The sequence below is a fragment of the Cuculus canorus genome, chromosome Z (assembly GCF_017976375.1).
Source record: "Cuculus canorus isolate bCucCan1 chromosome Z, bCucCan1.pri, whole genome shotgun sequence".
In the NCBI taxonomy this organism is placed as follows: Eukaryota; Metazoa; Chordata; class Aves; order Cuculiformes; family Cuculidae; genus Cuculus; species Cuculus canorus.
Window position 1 is genome coordinate 20,104,125 of NC_071441.1, and position 27,121 is coordinate 20,131,245.

Below are 27,121 nucleotides of genomic sequence, written 5' to 3' on the forward strand. Positions count from 1 at the left end.
ATTAACCCATACATAGCCAAATCTTTTTTTGTCGGTATTAATTTTCACACTTTATTTTGGCCCATGCTAGATGCACAGAACAGGAAAATCCAGAGAAGTCAATGCTGACATTAAAGGGCACCATCTAAAGCCACTCAGATAGTTAAAGAAACCCTTACATAAAACAGCTTTAAACCACTTTGCACAGACTATGCAAAACAGATTCAAGCCAAAGGCAGCCTGCAAAGCAGTAATTGTAAACTCCACAGAAGTCAGTGGAAAAACATAAATAAGACTTTAAGAACACTGAGGCTTCACATTTACACTGTTATCACCACCTTAATGTGGAAATTAGGTTAAGAACAATACAAGTTCTTAGAAATCTGTCTAATGTTAATGTCTTCGCACATCCTTCCAGCACAGAGAATTCTTTATTAACATGTACTTAATACTAATTACTAACAGACTGCTCTCTTACTAACAAAGTAATCTTGGAGACAGAATCCTGTCTTTTTCAGAACAAGTAAACAGAGCAAGACTCTTCTGTTTTCCTTGACTAGATTGCCATATAATGCCCCTTGTATCTCGCCTCATACACTTGGCAAGTTCCTCTAAAACTTTTTCAAAGTGTTTCAAAACACTTGCACAGTATTTGGATGGCAGCTTCACTGACCTACATTTGCACTCACTGCACATGCACTGCAGAGCAGAAATGAGTCAAAAATCTGTCATGACTGCTTGCCACAATTTCAGTAATTGAATTCTGACCAGTGACTTTTGGATTTACTCCAGAACTTGCCAAAACTGCAGGACTGAAAATGTCACAATTCACTCCAAGTAAGTTGATATACCGTCCTTTTTGGATTGCCCATAAGAATGGACCTAAATCTGTTTCCTTAGTGCAATGATATATTTTTAAAGCACAAATGGGAACTCTTGAGGCATGTAACGTGTGGTAATTTCAATTATATTCAATTACATGAAGCTATGAGAATTTATGCCAAAGAGTTTGCTGATGCTGGCTCAAAATTTCCTGCAGAAGATGATATATATTTGCTAACATAAGAATGCATTTTCCACTGTCCAGCTGCTAGTTAGGAAGATTAATGACTGCTTTGTAGCTCCAATTAAACTCCTTTATCACCAAGAGGGACAAAACAAGCTTTGATTTAAAAAGTGCTGCTTAAGAAAGAAGACCAGGGCTGCATAACACTGACATTTTATTAGAATTCATTTGTAACAAATGGAACTTGTGTCAGCAAAGAACTGATTTTCATACAGACTTTCTTTCGCCACCAATGTAACGAAGTAAGAAAATAAAAAGCACGCCTTTCATTCTGTAAAACATTTATGCGTACTACTAATTAGAGGTAATTGTATCTTTTTTAACAAGCCATTTTACAAGGTTTTTTTTTTAATTTTTCAGTCTAGGCATCCAAAACAAGAGCAAAGAACACAATTTTTTATTATCTTTGTAAAGACACTCCAAGCTTGAATGGCAAAGCCACATAACGGATGGTTATGATGAGACCTGTAGCCTTCTGATATCTGTGGAGTATCAGGGCATCAAAAGTAAAAAGAAAAAAGAAGAAATGAAAAAAAAAAAAGAAAATAACAAAAAGTGTAAGAAAGAAAAATAAGAAAGAATAAAAGGAAAAAAAGCAGTTGCATTTTTTCAAGTAATTGCAAACTTTTTTTTCCTTTTTACATGTTCTGTGTCATTCAAATACACGAGTGGATTTTTATAAGCAGTTTCTTACAGATGGGTTTAACTTATAACATTATTGGATGTAGAATCAATAGGGCAGTGCATAGTACAAAGGTATATATAGAAAGTGCAAATCTCCCTAGAGGGTCACTTGTTCCCCTAGCTGTCCTCTCCACTCTATAATCACTCAATTATTTTTAGAAAAAGAGCTAAATTAAGCTTTTTTATAAATAATTTTTATATATTTTGTGGAGTTTCCCCCACATTGCAACTAATTACAAAATTAGACATAACTACATATATAAACGTAAATAATAGCACCGTACTAGTTATGCTGACTAAACCAATTTTAAGCTTAGAAATGTATGATGTATGCAGACAAAGATGCTTACAATATAAATTAACTGTAGAATGACTGTATATAAGAATACAGAAAGTGGAATGCACATCAATGATGCAAAGAGTTATCTTCAGAAACATAAAAAAATAAAAGGAATATTTAGTTGTGAAACAGTTTTCCTCACAAATTGGCTCTTTGTTGTTGTTCCCTCATTTTCTCTGGAGCTTGCAAGACAGTCTGCCAGGAAGAATGCCCTAGTCCTTTTACAGACCCGGCATGCAATAATCTTTCCTAATCTATGTTTGCAAAATTATGCTTTTTTTTCATTACGTTTTTCTGATCCCTACATTTGATTTGAAGAACATGACTACACCATAAAAGCTGGTAGTACAGTAATAACTTTAAAATACAAATCAAGATAGAAGAAGAAAAAGAAACACAGTACACATTCTTCTCTAGTTTAGATGTAAGTTACAGAATCGCATTCTGAGGTAGCCTTCTCTAGTACTTCTATTCTGTATATATATTTATATTTTTGTTTTGATATTTTTTTTTTTGTGCTTGTCCTCCTCCCTCCCCCCCTCCCCGGCCCCTACCCCCGCTTTACAAAAGTGCTGAAATACAATGCTTGCTAGAGTTTGGTCTTTCTTACTTTTCTTTCTGCTATTAGTGGGAAAAGTGGAAAAAGGAAAAAAGGTGAGGTCACATTGATAAACCATACCAATACTCCTACTTGAAACCCCAAAGAAAGAATTCCTTTGATACTGACAATGGCAGAAGTCATGATAGAAAACAGAGTCAATGTAAATAGCATCCTATTAAGAGTCTCAAGAAGTACTTTGTGCTGTTCACAGAATTTTCTTTGTTCCCTGGAAGAAAACCTGGTGTCATTCTCAAACACATCCTGTGGGCTCAGTCTTGCTAGCCTTACATGAACCCTCCCACTGAAAGGAATAGTTTGACTTTAGCAGTCTGTTGACACAAATGAATGAACAGGACTTGGCCCAAAATGAAAAAAAAAAAAAAAAAAAAAAAGATGCATGAGCACTGCTACTGTCACCTACTGCTAGTGTACTGCTACATCTCTGCAATGATAACACTATAATCTTTGACACAATGGGTTTGAAAAGCCAACGAGAATTTTTGGGCTGAACTGTTATCAGAAATATGGAAAGATAAAGGTCCTTGACTACCTACGTGTTTTGGGTTATCATTTATTACCATCCATACTTGATTAGAAACTGGAAATGCATACTATTCAAAATTGTCTGATACATGTATTAAAATGTTCGAAAAGAACAACAGAGATATGAACAACTAAACTAAATACAATTGAAGGCTAACTTAAATAAATGCTATTCAAAATAGGCATCAAATATAAGGCACTCTAAATGTAAAATTAAAATAAAACCCAGCATCCCCAAACAATGCTGTATGCCACAAAACATTTGATTTCACAGAGCAATGTGTGTTTGGCTTTGCCCTGTTATGTACGATAAATGCAAATTATATAGCACGCACTATAGACAGTATACTATTGAATACAATTTTAAAACATCTTAATACCTAGTATATTACAACATTCTCCCCTCCTAAAGGGATATGCACTGACCTTTCCCACATGCACACTTCCTACATGTAATAATATGATTTCTTATTGCACTATAGTGTTACAAATATTGAACTTCACTGGAAGCCTAAATCACATACTTTGTGTGCGTGTGTGCATATGTGTGTGTGCATCTGTGTATGTGTTCAAGTGGCAATGTGGACAGAAAGATTACTTGGGATAGAGATGATGTTTAAATATCAATGATGTGCATTCCTCACTTCCCTTTGAAGCAGAAGTTTATGGACCTTGGAAACACAGATATGATCAATTACTATTTTGATATAATTGAAGTATGCTGAAAAACTTTCTTGATGCTTTGATAAATCCAGGTATGAAAGAACTGTTATGTTTATGTGTGAGAGTATCTACCTATCTGTATCTCTGTAACTATACAGAGAGTTCGATAAGGGTAGACAATAAGACATACATATACTTACATATATAGAAAGAGAGAGGGTGTGAGTGGGCATGTGCATCTGTGTGCATGTGTGTGTGTGTGTTAGCAGCATCTTTATACTTTGCGCCTCCCTGTTGATTCCAAAAGAAACCAAAAAGTCCCATTTTCATTTAACTGATTACAATGAATATTTTCTTAAAGAAAAAATAAAACAAGCAGAACTGTAGAAGTAGTATCTAACAAGACTGTGGTACTGTAGATAAATATAGGACTGCACAAAAATGTGCAAATTTTCAAATTATTTAACATTTCTACAGCACAATATTACAGATAACAGCTCTACACCTTAAAAAAAATCTACAGTTTTTAAACAAAAAGATTAACAGTTATGCAACCTTTTCATTAATACACTTGATTGAATGATAAAGTCTTGTTATAAAAGGAAAAAGTTTACACAGTTAAAAATGAAGCACAGGTCAGCAGTATCTTTACAATACTAAAAAACTAAATCAATGACTTCCTTTTTAAACATTCCCACATTTTCCCTAAAGTGTTACGAAGAGCAGTATGACGGGAAGGGGTGATGTTGAAGTAAAAGAGTCTGCTTTGTTTGAGAAGCCAGGACCCAATCTTTTAACAAACATCTTGCACTGAGCTGCTGTTCTCTCAAAATTCCTCTTTGCAAAAGCATGCAATCCTGAACAAGACGGTCATCTTTCTGATTAATTTCCTCTTCCCTTTAACTTCAACCAATGTCGAACCCTTGAGGTATCTGTAAATGAGATCCTTCAGACGCCTCAGTGGTCAGGATTCCTTTCTTATGGTTAGGTTATTAAACTGTGAATTCTTGGTCCACATGGAATAGGGTATATTTTCTGTTGTTTTTGTTTTATATATCCCCATATGTCTGTCTGTCTATCTGTCTGTCTGTCTGTTTGTTTGTTTGTTTGTTTTGTTTTGTTTTGTTTTGTATATCCCCAATAATTGCTCCTTAGCTAAGAGTTAAGAAGTACTTCTAAAGCACATTGTATGGCTCAGAAGCGGCTCTCTGGATCTTAAAGGGCCTGCAATAAAAATCCATGATGGGTTTTTATGTTGCATAGTGATCAAAGCTGCCCAGATATTCCAATGCGGCTCGATAGCAGAACTGGTATTGATCCTGGAGAAAGAAAGGTAGAAAACAAAAACATGAAAAAGCCAGCTTGTTGATTAGCTTCTAGAAATTTTCTTTCAACCAAGAGTGAATATTTTGTGGCAGCAGACAAATACACCACAGAGGCATCTGCAGTTCTGTGATATTCTCTAGCTGACATCAACAGAAAACCAGTCTGAGTTACAATATATGAAGACAAGATACTTATTTAATGAATAACATTTTCCACACAATGAAACTTCTTCTTATGTACAGACTATATACTGACCATTTCTTATTCTAGATTAACATAATATCAGCATTTCTTTATATGGGAGCATACTTAAACACTTTTCTCCACTGTACTTGAAAATAAACAGCAAAATACACAATTAACTCAATAGCAAATACAACACAGAATCATAGGATCATAGAATCACCAGGTTGGAAAAGACCTCTTGGGTCATCGAGTCCAACCATTCCTATCTGCCACTAAATCATGCCCCTGAACACCTCACCTACCCATCTTTTAAATATCTCCAGGGATGGTGACTCAACCACCTCCCTGGGCAGCCTCTGCCAGTGCCCAATGACCCTTTCTGCGAAATTTTTTTTCCTGATATCCAGACTGAACCTCCCCTGGCAGAGCATGAGGCCATTGCCCCTTGTCCTGTCCGCTGTCACTTGGGAGAAGAGGCCAGCACCCACCTCTCCACAACCTCCTTTTAGGTAGTTGTAGAGAGCAATAAGGCCTTTCCTCAGCCTCCTCTTCTCCAGGCTAAACAACCCCAGTTCCCCCAGCTGCTCCTTATAAGACCTGTTTTCCAGCTCCTTCACCAGCTTCGTTGCTCTTCTCTGGACACGCTCCAGACCCTCAACATTCTTCTTGCAGCGAGGGGCCCAAAACCGAACAGAGTATTCGAGGTGCAGTCTCACCAGTGCCGAGTACAGAGGGAGAATCACCTCCCTGGACCTGCTGGTCACACCGTTTCTGATACAAGCCAAGATGCCATTGGCCTTCTTGGCCACCTGGGCACACTGCTGGCTCATGTTCAGTCAGCTGCCAATCAACACCCCCAGGTCCTTCTCCTCTGTGCAGCTTTCCAGCCACTCTTCCTCTAGTCTGTAGCACTGCACAGGCTTGTTGTGCCCCAGTGCAGGACCTTGTTGGCCTTGTTAAACCTCATGCCATTGGTCTCAGCCCATTGGTCCAGCCTGTTCAGATCCCTTTGAAGAGCCTCCCTACCCTCCAGCATACCAACACTTCCTCCCAGCTTAGTGTCATCCACAAACTTAGTAAGGGTATATTCAATGCCTTCATCCTGGTCATCGATAAAGATATTGAACAGGGCCGGACCTAGCACTGAGCCATGGGGGACACCACTTGTGACCGGCCTGCAGCTGGAGTTAACTCCATTTACCACAACTCTTTGGCCCCGGTCATCCAACCAGTTTTCAACCCAGGAGAGTGTGCGCCCATCCAGGCCAGAGACTGACAGTTTCCTAAGCAGGATGCTGTGAGAAATTGTGTCATAGGCTTTACTGAAGTCCAAGAAGACTACATTTACAGCCTTTCCCTCATCCAATAGGCAGGTCACTTTGTCATAGAAGGTGATCAGGTTAGTTTGGCAAGACATGCCCTTCATGAACCCATGTTGACTGGGCCTGATCACCTGGTTATCTTGCATGTGCTGTATGATAGCACTCAAGATCACTTGCTCCATGACCTTCCATGACAACAACATTCTAAGTGACAAAATCCATCACAACCTTAACATGGAATGCTGTAAGGAAAACAGCAAGTGAAAAATCATGTTAAGGAAGCAAAGTGAGTCCCAACCTTTCAGTAATACAGGCTTTGATGAAGATGTGAAGATATCTTAGCCTGTGGCAAGAAAAGGGACTAAGAAAGAAATACACAGCTAAAGCACCTTATTAATATGAAACAGACTGTACTTCAACCCACACTTAGAAGCAGAGAAAAGTTCAGTACGGTAAGAGATTATACACCTGGTGAATCCAGCATTTGGTATTTCATGTTATTCTCACCCTCATGTAGAAGACGTTTTGCACACTTCTGTAATATTGTGCAGTTATACTATAATGGCACATCTATATAGTCGTTTGTAACTCTCCCTCAGGGTATAAATAGAGAAGAAGAAATTGCTTCTGGAAGCCATCCAAAATATCTAGAACTTCTGCTTATTTATCTAATAGGTCTATAACCACATGGGTTATACTTGTTAAGTTAAAATTCTTTTGGAGACCAGGAAATTCATCAGGTATTTGTTCCAATGCAGTAGTGTGATCACTAATAGTTCTTTTCTGCTTCCTGTTGGAACAGTGGGAGAATGCATTAGACAATATGACTAAATTTTAAGTGTATGTGTGGTCCACATGGAATTCAAGTGCTTTGTTAAATAAGGATTAGATTTCTTGGCAGTTCATGCTACTGAATGAGAGATATGTTTCCCACAGAATCCTGAAAGAAATGAGTACACAATACTTCAATTTCAGCAGAGGGATGAAGAGGAGCAAAAAGAAATAAGTCAAAGCAGGAGACAGGAGAATATATTGCATAGCTGAACTCTGTATTTGTCAGGTAAGCTCCAAGAAGTAGTTCTTCTATATACTGCAGTTATTTCTTGGAACCAAAATGACAGAAAGCAGTTATTTTTAATTTTTCTTATCCAGAAGAATGATGGTAATAGAAAAGTAATTGAATTAACTCTCCGGTTTGGTCACAGCATTTACTTGACTAACTGACAAGATGAAAAATAAGTATCTTTATTTTTCATGTAAGGTTTTTTTTGTCTTCTTAAAAATACGGCTACCTAGCTTTTATTGAACAAGTTTGGGTTTTTTTGTGGAAAATGGCAGACTTTGGGGAACTGTTTTAAATCTCACAGACTGCAATTTAAGGGCCAGTGTCAATCAAATTACACTCAATAAATGTATGACCGAAAATGTTTCCCTTCTCTTGCCCTTTTGCTTGGTTCTCTTAATCCATTGGCTCTGGTGTAGTTCAAGTCTCCTGTTCAGAAATTTAAGTAGAAATTCAGCATAGCTGAAGATGTTTAAGTATTATTTATGACATGACACAGTTCCAAGCATCCAGGCCCAGGAAATCAGCTGATACTGCTTATCCCTTTCCTTGCCAGCACAGAAATTATTTATACTACAGTTTTCCTGATGCTGAATTTACCATTATGACTTTCAGGCCAAACAGCCGCTTGCTTGGTGACACAATGTCAAGAAAACAATGAAAATAATATAGTGGCAGTCTGAAGCCACAAACAACACTTTGCTTCCAGAACAAAAAAAACAGTTGATGCACCTGAAGAAACAGTTTACCTCCTTCCTTATTACCACTCATTTCTGCCAGGAAACAAAGGTTCAAATAAAAATAGGTAATTGTTTCTTGGAAAATGGTTTTCCTCAACTACCATAATTTAGGATCCACTACTGAAATGATTATTTTCTTCCCCAGTCTGAAGTATCTACTGCTGTACTAGGAAACAGTCCTTGCAATACCTTTATGGCAGATTTTACACTGTAGTCATACAGTCACTGTATGATTTAAGACATAAATGTAAACACATTTCATATGTTCTCTATTTGTGCATGTTTTGGCTGTGGATATACCCCTTCTTTTCCATCACCATTGTATATGGATACTGTTTTCCTCACCTCTGTCTGTACCATGGCTGGCCGCTGCGTCCTTAACATTTTGACTGTCTGGAAGATATCCACAACACCTTCATATCTCATTCTTTCTAACACAATGCTCAGGGTTATGAATACTCCAGTCCTTCCAACACCCGCACTGTTGCAATAAAAGAAGAAAAAAGAAAGAAATATTCATCGACAGTTAATGCTGAAAGAGTTGGCTAACAAATGATCTGTAGTCACAACACACCATATGTGTACAGATTTCTATATGGGGAAAGGCTCACTAAGCAAAATTCCACAGCAAACTACCACATCACATTTGGCAATATAATTGCTCCCAAGCAAACTTCACATGCAGCTAAGTACTCCCTGACTCTCCAGTCTTCATTGCAAAATGACTTGTGTTTTTTTCATCCAGATACACAGTAATCAGTGCATGGTGGGGGAAAATGAGAACATTTGCTGCCATTGACCTATGCTGGAAATTACAAAAGTAAAAGATGCCAAAATATATTTTACTGCTTGCTTTACTTTAACTTATTCATGTATGTGCCCTGTTTTGCACAACTTCACTGTGTTAGTTTACCTTCTACTTCGCATTAGTCAGTGGATTTTCAATTAATATTGAAATTGTTCACACACATTAAAATTTAAATAATGGATACACAAAAATCTTAAGACACAGCTTTTATTCAAGTCCAGCAGTTTGGATACTTAGCTTTTGAATACTGACATATGTATCCCATGTCTGTCTAAATTAATCTGAAATGAATCCTTTGAATATACGGTTTGTTTGCTCTCTGTTCTATCTTGGGTTTCTGTTATTAGCTAAAGCTCCCAAGAAGTAATAGAAATTCCTGTATTCAATAGAGATAATATTTATCAGGTACAACAATTAAAAGATCACCTACTATGAGGGTGACTCTTGGACAAAGAGACTGGTTACTACATAGAAAAAAAGATTTTCTAAGTCTGAACATTTATGTACGGGAATTAAGCACCTGATCACCTCACTGTTGACGCTAATCATTTCCCAGGGGTTTCTCCAGTCAGACAGGCTTAGGAAGATGAAGATTTATGACATATATTCACCAGGCAGGAGAGTGAAGAACATGAACAGCACAGAAAGACTTAAGAACTCTGAACATGGATATGGACTATGACAGAGATCCAGTGAATTCACAAGCCTGCTGCAAAACTCCAGCATCCAAATTGTATGATAGCATTTTAGTGTTAGGTCTAAATCAGTGCACTTCTACCCCTATTAAATATATGTGATTTGGTTTAGCATTTAAAGATATCCAACAAAGAACCTATGATTTTCTAAATATGTATGAGGACTTCTAGCCTCATATATTACTCAAATCTTTACTATTTTAAAGAAACTACTCAGAACTCTCCAATTCAGCAAAAGGAGGAAATCAATTAGTTTTCTTGTGTTCCTGAGAAACAAAAAAAGTATCTGGAGAAGGGACTTAATGAGGAAGACAGACTAATATGAAAAGATTTCAGTGTTTGTAAATCCCAACTAGCCATCAAGTCTACTATTTTGGTAAAGTCTGCAGGAGACTGACCCTGTTCCCTTGAAAGTGGCTGCATAATTTATCATCATGTCAATTCTTATTAGAAGATGCTAAGGATTTCTGAAGTCCACGTGGGTATTAGCAGCATTTTAATGACCAGCTGGTTTCTTTCATTGCAAGCTAAAACACAAACTAAGTTCTGCTACAACACTTAATGAAGCAATGTGGCATAGGTTTTAAACAATTCTGAATTTAGTAAATGGTGAAGGCACTACTTCATGATGTAGTATGACTCACCAAAGTTTAAACAGTTGGAAACCAAAGTCAGGGTGCTTTAATGAGTCATAAGGAAGTACTGTTGTTTTTGTAACAAAGGTGAGTTTGGTGTTAAAAATACCTGTTAAATGACTGCTGCGTAAGGGTGTCTTCCTTACTTTCCAGCTAAAAGCTGGAATAACAAAATTATAAATACATAAAAATGGTTGAAGTGAAATTTTTTCTCCAAGGTGAATAGTCCTTTGCTCTTTTAACTGTCTTTTAATTAACTGCCTGATGAGGTTAGAAATTTTTAAATTGTAACATAGTGATCTATTTGTAAAAATGCCAGGGAAAGAGAACATTTTAAAATCGTAGGTCACAAGGTAAGCTGTGTAACAGAGAAAGCAAACCTGTGAAAAACACAGAGTGGGAAGAAAACCACAGGGAAGTGACACTAGGGGAGCTGTAATTTGAAAAATTTCTCTGTTCAGGAGAAATCCTTAAAGAACCATCATTGCACAAAGCAGAGGCAGTATTACAGTAATTCCACTAAACCCAGGAAAGTGCAGGTACCCAGGATCTTGTACTTCCTGAAAGAAACAAATAAACTTACTAAATTGCTAGGGACATTTCCTTTTCATATGAGTTGACTAACATTGTTAATGTTGATTAGCATTACCAGTCTCTGAACTATCATTATAATGACAATAAGACCTTTAAAGGCCAAACCATGATGAATTATACTGAATTTGACTTTGTTTTTTTCAAAGTCAGTTGCAGAAATCTCCATAATTTCAGCACGAAAGATCACACTCATTTGGAAGGGATGCATAACCTACTGCAAGCAGCATTTAACTGCAGTCACAAGTGGACAAGCTTGTAAGGTACAGGGAACTTAGAAAAATAACATCACTTTGCTTTCTTATGCATGTCTGCATAAAGGCATAAATATTGCTTATTACTCCTCTGCTCTCGAAACTCATTAATGTCAGGAAGAATAAGGCTTGCTCTTATCATGATTGTCCTTCATTTTCCCTTTCCACATGAATCTCAAATGCTGCTTTGCAATGCTTTTATCCTTAGCAGGTCATAAAAAATGCTAGGCTCACAAAAAAAAGTAGGATTCAAATAGCCAAATACATTTATTTTATTTGTCTTTTAGCCTAGGTGAGCACAAGGAACTCTGTGAAAACACACTGGTATTTTAACCACTTCTGGTTGCTCCTGACTTTGGAAGGACAAGAATCTCTGTCACTCTGTGCATTCATATGCTCTAGTAAACCTATTAATTTTGCCTTCATGCTACTATCAGGGCAGTATTTGGCTTGCAGGAAGGTCTTGGAACCTGTATCAGTATTTTGCATCTCTGTTACATAAATAATAACATTTCATCCCACAAAAATAATCTAATGCTGCAAAAAAATGAGTATCTAAAATCCTAATGGAATTTATAGAAAGCAATTTATTAAATAAAAGGTAAAGATATTATTTTTGCCCATCTGCTATAGACTCTAGAATAAAGTAGAGAAAATAAATTAAAAAAGCAGGAATATTAAAGAAGTCCACCCTGGATTATTCCTACAAACTCTGCAAGCTGTTTTCATCTGAATAGAAATTGTAAAGCTACTGAGGGAAGTCATTACATCAAAAAATAGGCATTACCTTCTGGTTAGAACTCACCAATCCAAATCTCAATGATATTTTACGGGTAAAGTTTTTAAACACTGCTTTCTATTCCATTTGCTTTCTTGAGATAGCTACCATTTTTATTTCTCTCATCTTGACTGCTACTTATGTGCCACTGAGATGTGACTAGTTTGTTTACAGCTAATAATCCCAAACAATGTAACAGCCTCACTTTTAATCACCAGTGGGGAAAAAAAATCAGATATAGCAGCCTGTGATAAGACTTTTTCTCCCACATTCCGTGTGTAGCATTGACCAGATTACTTTTGCCCTGCATTAGAGACAGTTTTAAGTAAGAAAAAATCATGTGCTTCCACGTATTTCAGAAGAATCTTTTCTGTCCAAATGTGATATCACAGAACAGTTCCCATTTTGTAAAGGAACATATTTTACATATTCCTTTTTAGATCTCGCATTTGCTTACATTTTCTGATACTCCACCTATGAAATTCCGTTTACATATACATCCCCACTGCAGTCAGCAATCAACTTTAGAAAAAAATATATCTGCATATGAGTTGTTTTGAGGCTTTGTTTACTTACCTGCAATGAACAGAAATTGGTCCATCCTGACCAAACTGCTCTTTTGTTTTATGCACTTGGCCTATGAAGTCAATAAATCCTTCTCCAGACTTTGGCACTCCTTGTTCTGGCCAGTCAGTGAACTGGAACTGCCTCACTGTTCGGGACTGGCCATCCTTTAACAAAAGACACAAATAATGTATCCCACAAGTACATTCAAGTGGCTGGAAGTCAGTCAGCCAACAATCAGAAAGACAATCACAAAACGAGGACATTGACAAGAAGAGGGGAATAGCTAAGATCACATTTATGGAGACTCTTTCAATTGGGAGCACTGGCCAGTGCTTTTGGACATGCTGGCCCAGAAGTACCATTGCATTAACAGCATTGTATAGATTGTCTTCTGCACTTGATAGGAGAGTTTTCTGACATTTTGCCTGTGTAAAAAGTGTGTCTTAGGCTAAAGATATAATCACAGCAGGTTGTAAGATTTTTTTTTTTGGTAAGTTACATTTTGAATCCTGTGGATTGCAAATTTCTTTTAATATAGAACAGATAGAATAAGGCCATCCAATCTGATTCTCCATTTCGTAGATATGCTAATCTGCTGCATGGCAGGGATATCTTCACTGATAAGACTTGCTTAATTATTGCCTTCTTTGTAGAAGATATCTTTCATACTACAGTGCTTTCTATGAGATGGACATTTGCCTGGAAAAATATGAGTCAATAGAAGACAGATGTTTACAAAAACAAACTTCCCTTCAGTCACCACTATTTCATTCACTAACAGGTAGGACTCAGTCAAAAATAGGAAAGAAGGACTTCCTCTCACAAAACAAATTGGCTGAAGCTGTTCAGTTCCTTTGGTTAGGAAAATTAACAGGATTGTTTAAAACTGAAGAATACTGCAGTGTGGTTATTTTTATAATTAAGCCACTGGAGGTATTAAATGCTACCTTCTGCTGTATGCCCATTTAATATGTTAGTACTCAGGACATATAAACAGAAAAAATACAATACAAATGGATGAAATAAATTTCTAATGAATTTTCAAACACCATTCTTGATGATTTTGATACTGTCAGCCTGCACAGTTGAAATATTTACAAGCATGGGCATAAAAGCATAGGTATATAAGCTACTGATGTGAATTAGTGCCTCTGAACATCTTGTTTCCTATGCACCCACGCACTATGCCTCCTAAATGGTCTTCTACTTGAAATGTTTATAGAAGATCCCCTCAAAAAACAACAACTTATGCTGAAGGCAAGAACAATCCTCTCTCGCCCCCCACCCCCCCAACCACTCAACTACTACAGACCTTTAAATAAAATAGAAATGATTTTAAAAATGACCAGAGGAAAACCCAATAATTTGTTTTTATGCTTCCTCTAGTACTGTCGGGTTTTGCCTCCCATGTCTCAAATGAGTAAGGAAAACAAAAAATAGGTGTATCAGCTGCTGGTCCATGAGAGGACACACACACAGGTTTCTTTGACTTACTACTCTTATATTCCTAGTAGACCACTGTGACAATTTAGTAGTCTTCTTCTGTGGAACATTTTTGCCCACTTAAAAAAATATCTGTTTGAAAACATTTACCTATTTTTACTCCTTGCGGTCATCAACACAAAGAACTAAATATTTCCTACCAAAATGACATTTTGTTAATACAGACTTCTCTCATAATGGTCTCTGTGATCTCAATTTCCTCCAAGAAGACAAAATGAAATTTCACTCTTCAGACAGCCTTAGGCACATGACATTAATTAATCAAGAAGAGAAAACAATAGGTTGATTCCCCCTCCCGCAAATAACCTCCCATTCCTCAAAGTAAAGAAAGAAACCTTAAGTCTGATTCATTTGCAACACGTTGATTAAGACAAAAGCCCTTCAGCGATTTCTGGCCCTGACAGAAATTACTCTAGAACAAGAGTAACTTTTTAGGAGTAGAAAATAAAAGAAAGATGTTACTTTACTTAAGTCTAGGCTGTCACTGGAAACAACACAATTTTCTATGTGCAAAAGAAATTTGGTAGTAAACACTTTTTTTTTTTTTTTACTATGTCTGAATCAACTGTAGTTGTATATTTTATGCTTGTAATAATTCAATAATCCAGTGCAAGTCTGTGAAAACAGCTCTGATTAAGTTTTAATGGCAGTAACTTCTGTTATTTAATGCTATTTAATTAGAACAGTAACAAAGTTAGTTAGCCTGTTAGACTAGCATTAAATTGTGATGTGAACTGATCTTCAATTTCTTACACAGTTCCCTCTGCTACTGACATTATAAACAGTTCTGCTTTCTTTTAATGAGATGCTTGCCAATAGCAGTCCAAATACAAATGCCACATTTTATTAAAATCTTTCAAATATTCTGACAGTTGCTTATCAAAATACAAACTTTCAGATCCCCACATGGAGCAAAAGGATTTTAATCTATCATCCTATTGACTGGCCGACCATTTGGATTTCTTCTTGCTCCTCACATGGGATATTCAATTGTCTTTTGATGAGGCTGTAGAATTTATAATACTTTCTAACAGCCATCACTAAGAATTTAGCCTTAAATGAAACTGCCTCAACATATTGACCTCTGGAGTTTACAGAGGAAGTGAGCATAAGCCAATCAGAAGCAGGACTGAAACAGTTACAGAGGTCAATTTCACCTTACAATAATCCACAGCTCAGTTTCAGAAATAGTGGGGAGTTCCTTCCTAGACACTTGCTGCTGACACGCACATAAGTCATTAATGGGCTTCTTTTCATGTCCCTGGGGAATAATTGGCCAGCTCTGCTCTGCCAGATCATGGGTGGAATTTTAACATTACAGATGGGTTTGGAGATAAAAGAGGGAGAGAGGCTGGTTACAGTCGCTGCGGCATTTACTCTTCTTTGAATACAGCAATCCAGTTAGATGGGCTCAATTACTGTGTGTAACAGCGATGAAAGCCTAGCTACAGGAAAACTATAAAGTACAGTTTGGTAAGTAGTGTCTACCATTTTCAGTAAATTTGGAAGGAATAATAGTTTCCCACCACATCTCAAAAGTTTAGGAAGCTTGTCAGTGTGTTTAACAAAATTTGGACTGTAAAAGTAAAGAGATCATTAAAATTTGAGAAGCTATGACCTGTGATGGTCATATGGCACACAGGACTGCCAGGGTGCAAGTATGCTTGGCACTTTAAAGAAGAGGTGTATTAATATGAGGTCCAATAAATTTATTAGACCCTTTCAGGCTTTTCACTGGTTTGCTAGATATAACTAGATAGACTTTCATAAACATCCTAGCTTTTTTAAATATATAATATTTGTATACACTTCACTGTGGCTTTTTGTTATTATAGTTAGTTTGTGATCTGAGCTTGGTGAACAATGTCAAATAAAAATTCTTCCAGCTTGAGATGGAATAGATATTGAGTAGATAATCTATGAAAATTATGAGGACAGTTGTAGTGAAATTGCCTTTGACTGTCTATGTTTACAAGTGTGGTTAAAGACTGATGCTAGGAGCCTGTTCCTCTCCACTTTTGTTAAGCACAAATAGATTAGAGAAGCTACAAGTCCCGTGAGCCTTACTAGATTTGTAATAGAACGAAAATCAGGTCCAGTGCCTACAGTTTCATTTCAAAGACACACACCCTAGTCTTACTTGCCAAATTAAATGTTCCTATGATGACTTGCTTAGTGACCATACTGTCTGGTTAATTGTCAGTAGCAACTAATTTTACTTGAAGCTAACATTAAAGCAGCAGTTTGGCTAACTATAAGGAAATCTAATATTTTTGATGTTCGCTGGCAACTTTGAGTAATCAGTCCTGTTATTTCTGGTCAATTCATCGTGCTTGAACAAACAGAATTCCACAGTGTTTACAGAAACAGAGGCTGTCAGTAATTTTTCCTGCCATGCAGACTGAAGTGCTAGAAATCAGAAGTCTGAGAAATGCCCCATGTATATTTAAAGTTTATGTATATTTAACTGTATTAGTGTTCAGTTTTGGCCTGAGGAATTCAGATAAGAAATGCAGTATGAAAATCAGGATGGTCAAAGCTATACATTTATACTCTGAAGACATACTAAAATGCTGCAAATATGCACTGCCAATGATCAAATTATAATGAGCAAAGCTTGTCAAGCTTTTCTTACAAATGCTATTTTATGAATGCTTTGTAGTTTTTACATCTCTGTGTATTCTCTGAGTCTAGAATGTCACGTAAAGCTACACATTTACAGCTGTAAGTGACAAACATTGTGCCAGGGAGATTGATCAGGGGAGAAATGAGGAAAAAAAAGAGAAAATGGTCCTCAAATTCTCTAATGTATTTTGGCACTAACAGTTATTCAGAACTTTACAAATTGTGCTGCCCAGATGTTAGAACTGAGTGAAGTAAATTATTCTTACACAAACATACCATTTCTTTAATAACAACAACTTCTGCTTTTTGTTTATTGCTTGTAGAAAGTACGCATCTACGTTTTTTCTAATAATGATAACTTTTTTTAAAAAAGAGGAAAAGAAAAACAATTGACTTTTTAAAAAAACTTATGTGAACTAGTGTAATACTGCATTAACTTACCCTTGCATCGGTAACCTTGAATTCCCTCAGAATATACTGTGGCATATTGTACTCTGCCATTGGATCTACTACAAAATACTGATACCTGGCAGAGCGCTCTGCAGGCCAGTACTGGTGGCATTTTTCCTACAAAATAACAAAATATAATACATTTCCTGTTACTCAAGTCCACTACCATAAGCTGGTATAAAAACTTTTTCAGTCAGATAATTGTAATACTCATGGAAAATGTCATTAATGAAAGGAACATGAACTGTTGGTCTTGCTGTGAAGTTCCACATCTAAAATAAGGACACACCTTCAATACTGCATCACAAAGCATTTCCCTATAGTCACTGTACATCTGTACTCATTTATACTTCTGCACGGGTCTGTTATTTTTCAGTGACAAGAACTGTCCCTAGCCTAATCTTCGGTACAGAATGGGATTTAAATGTTGAGACCACCTTCAATTTTCTTTCTTCTTTCCTGTTGACGCAAGTCATAGAATCATCATAGAATCATAGAATGGTTTGGGTTGGATCATCTAATTGCAACAAGTCTGACATTGCAGAGATGCCTTCAGGTTGCTCAAAGCCTCATCCAACCTGACCTTGAACACCTTCAGAGATGGGGCATCTAAGATTTCTCTGGGAACCTGGTCCAGCACCTCATCACCCACACAGTAAAAAATTTCTTCTTAATATCTAATCTAAATCTACCCCTGTTCAGCTTAAAACCATTACCCTTTGTCCTATTACTACATGCCCTGATAAAGAGCCCCTCTCCAGCTTTTCTGTAGGCCTCCTGTAAGTACTGGAAGGCTGCTATAAGGTCTCCCTGGAGTCTTCTTTTCTCTAGGCTAAACAAGCCCAATTTTCTCAGCCTGTGCTCATACAGGAGGTGCTATGGCCCTCTGGTCATCTTTGTAGCCCTCCTCTAGACTCACATGTTCTTCCTGCAATGATGACTTCAAAATCGAATGCTGTAATCCAGGTGCTGTTTCATGAGAGAAGAGTGGAGGGGGAGAAACACCTCCCTCAACCTGCTGGCCACACCTCTTCAGTCCAGGATAAGCTTGGCTTTCTGGGCAGCCAGGGCATACTGTGGGCTCATGTTGAGATTCTCATCCACCAAAACCCCCAAGTTCTTCTATTCAGGGATGCTCTCAATCTGTTCTCTGCCCAGTCTATATCTGCGCTCAGGATTGCCCCAACCCAGCTGCAGGACTTTGCACTTGGCCTTGCTGAACTTCACGAGGTTTGCATAGGCCCACCTCTTAAGCCTGTCCAGGTCCCCCTGGATGGCACCCCTTCCCTCCAGCATGTCAACTGTGCCACACAGCTTGGTGTCATTGCAAACTTGCTGAGGTTGCACTCAATATCACTGTGTATGTCTCCAACAAATATCTCCCGGTCACAGTCAACGTTCTACTTATGCATCTACTAGCCAAGTACTGACCCATCCCTACTCCCCAAATACATCACCTGACTCAGATTTCACGTATCACATACTAGATTTATCTCATTGTAATTCTGTCTAGATAGCAACCTCTTTTGTTTTGTTACACAAGAAAAGCACTTGTATGAGTTTAGAATTGTAAACTGGGTGCTAAAGTTCAGTACTATGAACACACAGAAGACATTCAGATCTCAAAAAATACCACACTTCCTTTTAACATTGTTAAAAACAGATCCTACAACGGAGAGGTTTCCAAATAAGAAATTATTGCTGTTCAATAGACAGCAATGTTCTCCTGGTATACTTCAGAATACCAACATGCATCAGTTGCTGAATCTCAGTGTGACCCATGACAAAATTTAATGTCTACCTAGCTAATTGCAATACATCTAGGATTGGAAAAACTTACACCTCAAAAACTCCATCAATATTTCAAAAGAAGAAGGAACCTAAATCCTCAGCTTTATCTTTAGACATTCTCATAAGAACAAAATATTTTAATAAAAAGTAATTATAACAAACATTTTAGTACAGAAATGTTAGCAGCATGACTTACTCTGCCCATTTCTCGTAGCTTAGTGAGCATGACCACAATTGTAGAATTATGCTCCCAAAGCATTCTCCAGAAGTCTTCAGTTGTTTCTGCTAAAGGACCCTGTGTAGCTATGTAAGCTTTTTGTTGTCTATATTGAAAAAGAGTAAATTAAGAAAAATATTTTAGTCAAAAAAGTGAATTGAACTAAGCTCTCTGTTTATATGTAAACATTATTTAGAGGAAAAAGTTATATAGTATTAACAATAAGCACATTAAAACTTTATTATGATTTTTAATCAAACTATGGCTTTTTATTTTTAGAAATTTGTGAGGGAAATTACTCTATTAATATTATAGTATATGTCTTTATTATTATTTTAAATTTAATGCTACTCTAATAGCTCAATTTTGTGTGCTGTAAAAGGCACTTAAGAAACACTTAGTTGTGCTGGTTCATTTGGTAGAAATAACTGTCTAACAATCTATTAAGTTTAGGAGTTACAGCATTAAGTATTTTCTTTATGAAGTACTTCACAACAGTGATGCCTCCAGCAAAAGGAAGGCAGGAGAAAGACCCAGGAATGGAGTGCACGGCACTTCCTGGTATTAATATCTTGCTAGAGGAAGCTACCACTAAGCTGTTAAAAGCTTCTGGATGAGGTCTTATATATGATAACCGGTTCGTGTTCTTGCTTCTTTCAGTGAACAGAAACACCTCTTTGGTGACAATGGAGATGAATATTATTTCCAGTTCTGAGCAGAGGCTCAGAAAATTATCTGTTTGGGTTTGGATACTCAGATGCACCCAAACTGCACTAGGAAAATTATACTTCATGCCTTTCTCTATCAGCTGCTTAGGTCAGCTGAGGTTATATTGCTCTGTGCTGTCATGAAGATGCTGTTGGGCTACATATCTGTTTACGTACAAAATGCTTTTGGTGGCTAGGTCTGGTCTTAAAGAGTGTTCCAAGATCACAGGTTATCACCTTCATACAGACTGTGTATCTCTTGTCTGTTATATCTCTGTATCTTATTAAGTAGAATAGCCATGAAGAAATAGAGGTTCTAAATCACGAATGTGCTTAAAATCTCAGTAATTTCCAGCACGTAAAATGTACTAGGTTTAAAGGTAGGTAAAAATAGAATGTTTTAAGACTGTATGTCATTTGCAGAATTTTCCTATATTGGATGGGTGAAGATCCAAATGTTTTATTGATATTTAAAAAAACATCCAACCAAACGTGTCACGCACAGATAATAAACAATAGTAAATTTCAATACTAAATTTTGTTGTTTTCAGTATAGAGAAATAATTTTGTGAACCTTTAAAATAGTCCACATGAGAACACATCAACATTATTACCTGTATCCATCAATGAAACTGGCGTTAATATAATCAGAGCCTTCTACTCCTCGGATTGGCTGTAGGCTTACCCTTGTAGACTCATATGGCATAATATTGACAAGGCGATTTTTGAATTTATTACATGGAAGATTGGCACTGATGAATCTTGAAGTGTGAGCTTTAGAACTAGCAAGACGCTGTTGGAAATAAATTAAAAGAATTAAGGTTAGGTATAATAAAATCAAATTACACTATCAGATTTGATGCTCTCTGCTCATTATCTGCTAATGAATAATTCCAGTGTCAGATGCTTAATTTTCCATATTCTACTGTATTACCTAAATATTTGTAAAGCTTCTTTTAACACCGTATGAAAGTTTAATGTCTGCTCCATAAATGCACATGGACAAATTTGAATATTAAACTGTTACACAAACACACATTTCAAACTACTGAAACAAAAAAAGGAACAGCAAGGTTAAAATAACCTCAATGAATGGTTCGTCTTTGGACACCAATCAAGGGCAGAATTTTATATTTTACAAAGCGTAGTCTTCCTAATTTAAAATTCTAGCATGCCAGTGTCTTATATTTTGATTAGTGGAAACAACTGGAGGAGGACAGAGCAGCATTAAGTGTTAAACCACTGTTTTTTGTTTCCCCATGACAGAAAATCCCAATACCTTAAATTCCAGCTCCATTCCTGTGACATTCTCTCCTGTTTCTATCTGTGTCAGCTTCTGGATATATGCATACAGGTTTCTGGCTGGCACTTCAGTATTTCCACATGTCACTGCTTCCAGCAGTGCATCATGGATAAAGATGTATTGGTCCTCCGTTTGAACCATGTAATTCCTCTGTGCTCTCATTAGAGTTACGTGGCCATAAATATCTACAGTCTTTTCATGCTTTATTCTCTCTAACATGGCATCTATCACAATGAAACAGCCAGTCCTGCCGACTCCAGCACTAAAAGAAATGAATACAGGAGGGAAAATATGAAGGACTATTTCATGCAATACTTTTATGTACTTCATGTGCATACTTTTATGTGCATTCAAGTTTTAAAGTTTTGTAGCACTGATTTGAATAGCCCATTTTTCTGAGTATGAACATCAGCTTTTATGAAAGAGGTTGGTACCCTGGGATAAGTAAACTCCTTTAACACCCATTATAAACAACTGAGAACATGGAATGCTTTTATATGAGATCTTTGCATTTTGCAGTTTCAAGCTTGAATATAATAGAAACACATTGAAACGTGTTCTAGAAATATATGTTCTTAAAAATGGAAATTACTGGAGAAGATGAATCCTCTAAGAATCCAAGCTTTGTTTGTAGCATGATTTCTACTTCACCAAGCGTTATTCTTTTTACAGACATGAATTTATTGGCAAATAATAATGTTACAGAAAATGAGTCTTACACATTTCCATTGCGCTTTGGAGGTAGACCTCCTATCCCTCCCCCAACTACATCAGTGAGGTTCCTACTAATACAGTTTGTTCTGTCCTCTGCTTTTTCACTTAGCCAGGCCATATTGCTATTCTTTGCAATGCAGAGCCATGCCCACTTTGATGTGCAGGCTGAAGACTGGGGCAATCCCCAGCTGGCCACTTCAATGTCTTGCATCTCTAGGATAATGTAAGAAAGATCTGGAACAGCCAGAGTGTGGACCAGAAGGCTCAGTTATCATGTTATTGCAAAGAATAGATCATAAAAGCACTAAAATATGCTTAAAGATGAAGTTTGAAATCACAACACTGAATTAATGTCCAGACTGGGTAAGTAATATTTATCAGGCGGAGGTAAAGCTAGTGCTCCCTCACAGGTTTTAGGCAGGAGCTCAAGTGAAGTCACATCAGTCCTGTTGAGGCCAAAGAAACTACTGCTTCTTAGCTTTTTGCACAGTAAGGTATTCCTCAGGAATATCTCTGAGCTAGGAAGTTGCTTTCCCCTCTTTGGTGGGACTTGAGGGTAAAAGAAGACACGGGTCAGCTACTGTGAGCTTGGCACAGGAATAAAATCTGATCATGGAATATTCAGTTGGAGCCAAGAGAATCAACCCTATCTCAGTAATAGATTTACTTAACAGCAGATTATTTTTCTGATATCTGGCTGTCAAAATGCACCAAACATTCAAGGATTTCCAGTCATTCAGCCTCTGTCTTAAAGGTGTTTTTTTGCTACATGCATGGACTACCTTTAGTAACTCCTGAGAACAATGTTATGCAATCCGGAAAGGAAACAGATACTTAGAGTTCTCACCTCAATGTGATTACTATTAGTCATACACATTCCTTTGTTACACATTTTGCATAACTTCACAGGAATGATGTAGAAAAAATATGAAAAAGACTACAGAATACACAAGACCACAAAATACACTGAAGGTCTGAATATGCAGCCATACTTCCTAAAAGCCTCTACAGAAATTCTTTTATGGAGATGCTTGGACATCAACCATGCAGAATCAAATCTTCAGAAGGATGACTGTCTTTTTTCAGCCATGTGTACAGCTGAACTATATGAAGTTCTGTTTCAATGACTTGCACACACGATATAGCTATGTAAAGCACGAGTTTAAAACACAATGAGTTTTGTATATAATTTTTATATTGAATCACATCATATCTTTTACAATGAAAGACAGATTCTGGCCTTCTAAATGCTTAACCATTTTCAGTTAGCAACATGAAATGAAATACTTTGTATAGTAAGCAACAGTTTATAAATTCTCAACACATTTACATTGTCTCAGGAGCACCACAAACTGCCATTTTTCAAAAACAGATGGAAAGAAAGAGAAATAATTACAACCCAGCTTCCATAGGACAATAATATAAAACTGACATTCTTCTCACAGTTTCTATGTTTTAAAGATATAGTCCACCCTGAAACTGATAATTAAGAGTTTATATCTTGCATGATGCTTTAAAATTTTTTTTGCCAGTTACTACCAAACTGAAATTACGTACAACCAAATCAGTGAGAAGTACAGAGCAGAAAGATGTTTTAGCCTCACATGAAGTAAGTTTTGTTTCTAAAATTCCATATTTTTAAATTATTAAACAAGTATTCTTGCCATGAGCTATTCTTTCCAGAACACCTTCAAACAGCCAAGGATATTTGTGAATAGACCAAATGAATCAATCTCAACTTTCTTAGACACTGCTCTGACAGGAATTTATCAATATTATGAGCATAAGAAAACTTACCATTAAATCAATGATATTGATCAATGGGAGTTGTAGAGAAAGAAAATACACAAACAAATGAAATGATGGCTATCTTAGCTAAATGGGAGTTCATTTACCTTGTATAATGAAAGCTCTGCATTCCAGGAAACCTTGGTGACTTTAACAATGGTAATAACCACGGAGAAAAGCTCAAAAAATTGTCTTGCTCTTGTTTTTTTTTTTTTTAAAATGCAAAGAAGTCACTGCAAATGGCACACATCTGCATGTCAGATTGTATTACATAAAATTCTAAATCATTCCTCAAATGATATCTCTTCACATTCAGTTTTTATCAGCCTAACAAGTTCTGACCAAGTGAGAAATGAGAAGGTTTGACAATGCAGATGTTCTCAGTACTTTAGAATATGATTCTCTTTCCTATCATGTATTAATGAATTAATGTTTCAACACCATATTTATCACTGGATATGTCATTTTACAGATCAAACATTTAAAGGTTGACTGGTGCCTACAAACCACAACTACAAAATTCTAACTCAGTTAAAATCTTGCACTTTCAGCTGGAATGATCAGTTTCCAGTTCTTCTCTTCATGTCTAGTATTATCATTAATATAATTATTCTTACTGTGAGTAAACTTAGACAGGAATAGTTATTAGCATACTGTACCATAGAATATATCGCTAATTTATAGGTTTATGGAGAGGTTGTGAAGATCCTCATGCCAGACCAAAACACATTACTATGCACCACTGTTTTCATTATAAGGATGGAGGGGCTGACACACTACATTTATTGAGGCATTTGGCTCCGTTGGCTCCTGACACACTCTCGGAATCATTTTATCCAGCAAGTTATTTCACTGCCTTAAAGTGTTCAGGATGTTCCAACTCTGTCAATTATACATAAGCCCGATGTCTTACCAGACTACCCTTTTTAATTTCTAGATAAAAATGGAACCAATGGAACGAACATTTTAATTCTCCTCCTCTTTGCCCCTATGCACCTCTAACTCAAAACTCCTGTAGTTTCCTACACAAAGGTAAGAAACTAGCCTATTTTTATTTTCTGTTTCTCCTTTGCCTCTACTGTCATACAGACTTCTTAATAAGGTACTGATACACCACTGGGATGCCATGCAGTTCAAATCCTCACTGATATGCCACTAGAACACCAGAAAAAAATTCCTATCCACCTTCTGCTAACAATAATAATTCAGCTAATGAGAATAATTTAAAAACTTGATTCTACACCTATTATTGAGTTTCTTGCCCTTTTGGTTTGCATCTTTTGGTATTACTGTCAAACAGAATTGAAAAAAAAATCTATAATTTCAACCAGTTAAAGATACTGCTATGTTTACAAGCTGAAAACCTAAGCAATCTATTAAATAGACATGCCTACTAGGAAATTATTATTGCTTCAAATATTATCATTTATCCTATAATAACATTTGTTTTCAATTCCAAAAACCATGACTGACTCAGTCCCATGGGCTGAAACATGCTTAATGCGCCATGGTGCCGTACAGCTGCAATTCACAAAAAGAAAAATTAGGAGGCATAAGGGGGCCATTCCACATTAAAATCACTGTATGAATGTGTAAAAGGTTGGATTTTGTGATTAATTCATAGCTGTTTAAATGATGACCTTTTACTGATACTTCAGTGATTTGGCAAAGGAAGGCAGTGTAATTGTCAGTATTCACAGATCATTTAATTGGAAGTAAAGACAGTAAATTATGGACCAAAAATCATTTAGGATATTTTTGACTCATATCAGGGTAGAATTTTATTGAATATTAGTTTCAGATTGAATGAAGCTTGCATTTATGAACTGAAAGTATATAAAATTGCTTGTGATATGAGAAAAATATAAAACCACTTGGATTTTACTGAGGAGCTTCACATGATTAATTATATTCCCGTCTCACAGAAATCCTGTATGAGTTCTGATAAGGGCAATATTTAGATTGTTTTCTCCTTTTCCTGTTAGGAAATTAGAACAGAGTTGAAAATCATCCCTCTCTCCAGGAAACAGCAACAAAAAGCTGCTTCTGAAACTACTGATCATCCTTTTAAAGGGATACCTCTGACTGAAACAGCATAACAACCTTGTGCATAGAGGTAACATCAAATTTTATTTTAAAAGAGATACTGGACTGCTTCAGGAATTCTAGTTCTGGCTTATAAGAGACCTTTGAGAATTGATCTGCAACTGCACAATGACTTCCTTTTCTTCTTACTGTGGTTATGTTCGAAACCCAGTAATCAAGTATGGTATGCAATGCATTTTAGGTGTAACACTTCACCAAAGAAAATACTGTAGCCATTGCTTTCTCTTAGTCTCTATCCTATGCATGAAGGCAACCAACTGTCAATGAAGTAAAATAAATAACAAAATACAATACATGTAACAAAGCTTCTTAAAATGAATAAGGGAAGAAAAAAAGCCCTAGAAAACAGGAGAAGATTTTACAACTACAGAAAGCTCAGTCTAGAGCTCCCTAGAGTTTTCACAGATAACTGGCAAAAGAATAGGAGGCTCACAAATCAAAAGCCAGCCTTAGATCTTTCTCACTTTACTGAGCTTTATGAAGACTTTCCTTTCAGTCGGTATGTTTCCAGAATTCTACCATCACCATAAATTCTTCAAATATAACTGCCCCAGATTTGAGCCAAACTTTTTGTAATATGCAACTGAAGAAGTGTAATAATGTTCTGGAAGTAAACCTGTTCTTCACCAAATCTTGAATTCGGCTATGGAGAGATCAAGCACAAGAAGTTTACCAGATTATATCATGAACGCAAACAAACTCTTAAATATTAAAACATACAGAATCAGAACTCCAATAAATGTCTCCGACAAATCCCATGTACCGGAATATTTGTTTATTACAAAATTTTAAAAGCTGTGTAAGCATTAGTAATGTCCAACAAAACAGAAACGTTTTAAAGACTCTTCTAATAAGGACATCACGTTTCACTCGTACAAATTCTCTCATCGGACTTAAAATCTGGGTCTATCATGAGACAGAACTTTACAGACATGCAGAAGGACTCCTATACAACTCCGAAGTTATATAGGAATGTAGTTGTGAAAGGGTATAATGTAAAGACCAACTCCAGTAAATGATAGTTCACAAGCATTAAAAGGAATTTACATGTTAGCAGTGGAGGAAGATGTTTTGCA

The 27,121-nt window shown here is 36.5% G+C and overlaps 1 protein-coding gene across 20 annotated transcripts in view; it reads right to left on the reverse strand.

Moving 5' to 3' along the window:
- Positions 1 to 2,324: 2,324 nt before the first annotated feature.
- The window catches only part of PTPRD (protein tyrosine phosphatase receptor type D), a 928,191-nt gene continuing 903,394 nt past the window's right edge, over positions 2,325 to 27,121 (reverse strand). For all 20 annotated transcript variants that reach the window (XM_054055286.1, XM_054055289.1, XM_054055284.1 and 17 more), the window contains 7 exons: positions 21,414 to 21,699; positions 20,749 to 20,927; positions 19,407 to 19,533; positions 17,411 to 17,536; positions 12,851 to 13,005; positions 8,859 to 8,994; positions 2,325 to 5,195 (listed from right to left, as the gene is read on the reverse strand). In XM_054055286.1, the coding sequence (XP_053911261.1) occupies positions 5,127 to 5,195; positions 8,859 to 8,994; positions 12,851 to 13,005; positions 17,411 to 17,536; positions 19,407 to 19,533; positions 20,749 to 20,927; positions 21,414 to 21,699 (1,078 nt within the window). In that variant the 3' untranslated portion in view covers positions 2,325 to 5,126. The remainder of the gene's footprint in view (positions 5,196 to 8,858; positions 8,995 to 12,850; positions 13,006 to 17,410; positions 17,537 to 19,406; positions 19,534 to 20,748; positions 20,928 to 21,413; positions 21,700 to 27,121) is intronic.